This window comes from Papilio polytes, unplaced genomic scaffold (assembly GCF_000836215.1).
Source record: "Papilio polytes unplaced genomic scaffold, Ppol_1.0 DF824047.1, whole genome shotgun sequence".
Lineage (NCBI taxonomy): Eukaryota > Metazoa > Arthropoda > Insecta > Lepidoptera > Papilionidae > Papilio > Papilio polytes.
This window is the reverse complement of record NW_013525157.1, coordinates 6438486-6443570: the sequence shown is the minus strand read 5'-3', so window position 1 is coordinate 6443570 and position 5085 is coordinate 6438486. Positions and strand designations below refer to the sequence as shown.

Below are 5085 nucleotides of genomic sequence, written 5' to 3'. Positions count from 1 at the left end.
GAAGCTAGGCGCACGCCGCGTCGCACACGGCGGCCATGCTGCCCCTCCCCGTCCCGCTAACCACTCGCGTCCGACGTTCCGTGGTGCGCGTATCGTTTGTATTATTTACATTGTAATAAATATGGAAACATTCATTGAGCAAGTGAGGAATCATCCTTGTTTATGGGACACTGACAGTGTATCGTATAGAGATTCGGCGCGTAAGGATTTGGCGTGGAAAGTTGTTGCTCAGAACTGCGGCTTGGTTAACGGTGAGCGTATTTTGTTATCGTTTCGAGCGGGACCTGTGAGACGCGATGTTTTTGTTGTTCGTTCTCTCATTCGTAATGAATGACAGTGATGTAATAGAAAACTGTTGTACGCTTAGAAATTTTTTGACGTTATAATTTTTTAAATCATTGTATGTTACAAATACAAATTTTTATAATTTTTTAAGTTGTCAGAATAAATTGTTATTAGAGCTTCTTAAGAGAATCGAGTGCGGGTTCGATTCTCAATCTAGATTATTTTCAAAATATATATTTTTTGTTTTTGCACCAAATAGATTTTGTGCATAGAGAGGACAAACATATCCAAAAACAGAATATAATAATTCCATATACTCGTACCCGTAATACGTGTCGTACATCAACCTAGTCTGACCGTTAAACCAAAAGGTCTACAAACTCAATATCATGAAACTAATATTTTATGATCATTTGGTATAAAATTTCATACGCTTGTACAAAATAATACGAATATAAGATTATAAATTGATAAAGTTAATCTCATCATGATTTGAACTACATTTAAAAGTAGACACTAGATTTATATATTTTTATATTTTAGCATCTGAAGCGAAAAATCAATGGAAAAGGTTAAGAGATAGTCACAGGGAAGCGATGCGGAGGCGAAAAACAGCGCTGCAACCTCAAAATTTCGGTCCATGGAAATACGAGAAACTAATGGAATTCGTACTGCCACAGAACAGAGAAACATATGCTAGTTTCTGCAATGAAACGTACACAGAAAATGCCCTAGTAAATCTATCAAATGAAGACAATGAATGTAATAGTGAAAGTTCGACGCTAGATGTGGAAAGAGAATACAAACGTCAACTGAAGGAGAAAGAAAGAGAAGAAATGAGACGTCACATTTTCGATGAGAATAGAAGTAGACGAGATCCACTATCTGATTTATTTTCTAGTATGTGCGAGAAGACACGTGATTTGCCCAAATATCTGCAGCTCAGAGTACAAAGGGAAATATTTGATTCCGTCAGTCGCGCTGAAGAGGAAGCTTTGTCTTTTGAATCGCAAGTATCTAGTGCTTCCTATTATAATGCTAGTTCTGACAAATTTGGACAAATGGAAATATGTGAGTTGGCAGAAACGAAATATAGACAAACAGAAAGTCCAACGCCGAGCACTTCGGTCATAGTTCCAGAACAAAAGGGAGAATTAAAAAGATAAAAAATGGTAGATTAGCTTCACTAAATGCAAGGAACGTGTCATCATAACGTAAAATTAACTATTTAAGTGTTGTGTAAAGTAGAAAAATTGCATTTAAACATATTTAAACTGTTAATATACTAAATCTTTATCTTAGTATAGTAAACGTTGTAATAAAGATTATGGTACAGATGAATTAGACTAAGGCAATTGTATGTTTAGTGTCACAATGTTTAGACTTTAACTTCATAACTATTATTGTACAAGTGCAGTATTAAATCTTTGTTTTCTAGAGAATCCTAATTATAATCTTAGTAAAATAAATGAATAATTTATATGTATATTTTAGAACAAAATATTGAAGCTAAATGAATTAAGGAACGTAATATAGCACTATAACTTACTGGTTTCCCCTGTGGACGCCGTAACTTTCTCAGAGTGACCCTCGAACTTAACCAGTAAATACCGAAGCCGCTCAAACTATCAAAAACTTAAGCACAATTCCCACTTGTGGCTGACCCCTGTTAAAACTGGAATAGCCAAAACCGTAGCCTCAACTGTATACATTATCCATTAATTAAATGAAACTTAGATGTTTTGCCCAACGTGAATAGAGTGCGTACGACAGCTCCTAATGTGTATTTAATTGACGAAGTAATAAATTATTTAAATTATACCTTATACGACTTTCTTTAGTACCAACTACTGTTCTACAGCGGAAAAAGTAAAGACGGTTTAAAAAAATATTCAAATATTTACTGCACACTACGAGTATATTTCAAATACCACAGAAAGACTTTTTTCGTGGTTTAAGAAAAATACATTATCTGTAATCAAACTAAGTTTTTTTACAGGTTTCACAATACAAACTTCAATAACATGAAAATAACAAGAATATACATATGTAGCTCAAGTAATATTTAAGCAATTTCCACATGTAATGTATACAAGTATAAACTAAACTGAACTAGTCTAAATATTACAGTAGCTTGAAACGCGGCAACATTAAATTCTTGACCTGTCAAGGTGCAGGAGTTGCAAAGACTAACAGATTTCAAAGTTATGCTCCGCCCGGCTGGGGCAACAGATTCCGAAGCCAATGTTCGTATTGCACGAACGAACCAGTTTCAAATTCAATTAATCATAGTTCGGATTAGTTCCCCTTTGACGACCTGAGGCCAGACGTGACTGTCTTGCCTGATGGGACTTCGATATTCATTAAATATTCATTTGCCAATATTATTTGAACGTTTACTTACACTTCAGAATAAAGCAAACAAATGAAAATCAAGAAATTAAAAAAGATAGCAAATTAATTGATTAATAGATAACTTTCATATGTACAAATGCAACCTTGATAGCTTTTATACACAATTTTTTGATTGACAAGACATTATCGAATTTGAAATTGAAATATTGAAAATAAAGGTATTCAGTTATAAGAACATAGACCAGTTATTTGAAAGGATAACAGTATCCTGGTAAATTTCAAGTACAGTTTAACAATTTAATTTTTACTAACAGAAGATGCCCACTGGGAATCGAATCCCGGACGTCGAGTAAGTAACAGACATTAGACCTCGAGTCTAAACACAGGATCAGGGTTTGAAATTAAATCGTAGCTTAATACGGCCGCAAAGCCGTTTTGGCTCCCGCATAGACTGTCTGCCACTGATACTGGCTTCACTTATCATTAAAGCTTATACCAGACTAATACTCGACTGTAATGTTTGGTTCAATTGCCTTCGAACAACATTTTTGATTCCATAAATTGAAGTATTAATTTAGGTTAAACGTAATATTTGTGGTTATAACCACATTTCTTTACTGATCCTAGTCTGTTCTGATTAAAGTAAATGATGTCTAAATATATTTCCTAAAATCGGGGATTTAAGAAATTCAAGGAGTTTAAAATCTTAAAACAATGAAATAGCTCTAACCAAATAACAATACAAACCGAGGATTGTTTCAGTTTCTGTTAAAGTGTTTCAACAAATCAGACGTCTAATAAAGTAAATACAAACTCTAGAAAGTATTTCTTTCATCGACTTGAAAGTTCTCAGTCGGGAACTCAAAAGTTCCGAGCCGGGAATTTCCTGCAGTGGAACTAAGAGGGCGGGCGGAACTGCAAACGACTTCCTCCGGCGAACACGGCGACCGGAAGTCAACCGGCTCTTGTTTTTGTTGTTTCAATTTCGACATTACTTAGTAGCTTACATGCAATAAAGCAAAAGAATAAACTTATATGTAATCTGTACACGAGCAATTATTATGAACTATAAAAACACAAATGCCTTTATTAATTCCGCATCGCCTGGTTACGCTCCACCGAACATTTAGTGTTTTTTGGGTTCTAAATACAACTACTAACTTGTTCTATTTACATAATTGGAGTAACTGCTACATAATTTCAAATTTAATCTATTTTGCATCTCTGAGCAATGAACACGAGAATACAAACAAAACAAGTTAACAGGCGGATTAAATAAACAAACTCTGGTTAAATATTGATTACAGAACCTTACAACTTACTCAACAGCGATTTGTCTAAATTTTAGACAAGAGTAAGATTATTTCATTTATTAGCTCAACGATATCCTATAGTTAATTTAAAATAAATACTTACAGCTACTTTTTTCAAAGTAACAAATCTGTTATAAAGAACTTCAAACAAGAGGAAAAGCTTGAAACTTTGTCGGCCAATCAACATTCAATTAAAGAGTTTTTCCTCTACTTCCATTTTTATGAAATTGTCTCTTAAAAGTCAAGGATTTAAATTAATTTAATAATTATAAATATCTACTAATCATAAGACCAAATATAAGACATTACATAAAATGGATGTACATTTATTAATATTCGTAATGTTTATGTCACTAAGATAATAACGTAGTCCTGAACACCGTCAAGACAATACACTTGTTATCAGTAAGTTAATTTCCTGACAAAACAATTCAATCAACGAAACTTACCGTCGTCAGATTTGAACACACAAATATGTATATACTAATGTGGTTAACATCTTAGATTCTATTATTAAGCAACTATTGTTCACATTATACAAATGTCTTCAAAACAAAATGCAGTTAAACACGACCTTAATAAATCATAACACACTACTGGAAAAGTTACCTTATATATTGTTTTAACTATAAATGGGATAGTGTCCAGTTCAACACATTTATGTTTCAAATTCGAGATTACGAATACCTAAAAAAAAAACAGTTTTTTGCTCTAAAACCTACGTCGATTTAGATGTTAATGTGTCTCAATGTAAAGTTTACATCAACTGTTGTATATTATAATAGTTTTTACATAACTGTTAAGAGTATTTTTTAATATATAGCTGGTTCAGAACCACCAGTCACAATTGAATCAGATGCACTTAAACAGAATAAATTAAAGCCAGTCAAATAGATCGACATTTCAATGGCTCGTCAACTTGATTTAATTACAGGAATCGACCGAACGTCCAGATATTACGACGCACACTAAAATTTTAAACCGACCGTCGATATTTCAATATTGCATGTAAATCGAACAGTAAAACTCTTCATATTCGCTGACTTTATAACACTGTAAAAGGGAATAAATATACCCGGCGTATAATCAAATACGCCCAACGTCAGAAAGCACAGTTCAAATAGAATTTTTT

General features: G+C 33.3%; 1 protein-coding gene across 1 annotated transcript; it reads left to right on the top strand.

Annotated features, from left to right (window-relative positions):
• Nucleotides 1-40: 40 nt before the first annotated feature.
• LOC106100488 lies at nucleotides 41-2109 on the top strand. Its single transcript, XM_013279353.1, has 2 exons — nucleotides 41-251; nucleotides 829-2109. Exons 1-2 carry the CDS (start codon nucleotides 122-124, stop codon nucleotides 1449-1451), a joined length of 753 nt encoding a protein of 250 aa, XP_013134807.1. The 5' UTR covers nucleotides 41-121; the 3' UTR covers nucleotides 1452-2109.
• Nucleotides 2110-5085: the final 2976 nt, after the last annotated feature.

What these genes read in the sequence shown, in the direction of transcription:
- LOC106100488 (XM_013279353.1), top strand. Translation starts at nt 122, where the DNA reads ATGGAAACATTCATTGAGCAAGTGAGGAATCATCCTTGTTTATGGGAC. An exon ending in GAACTGCGGCTTGGTTAACG is followed by an intron (nt 252 to 828) that starts GTGAGCGTATTT and finishes TTTATATTTTAG; the next exon opens with CATCTGAAGCGAAAAATCAA.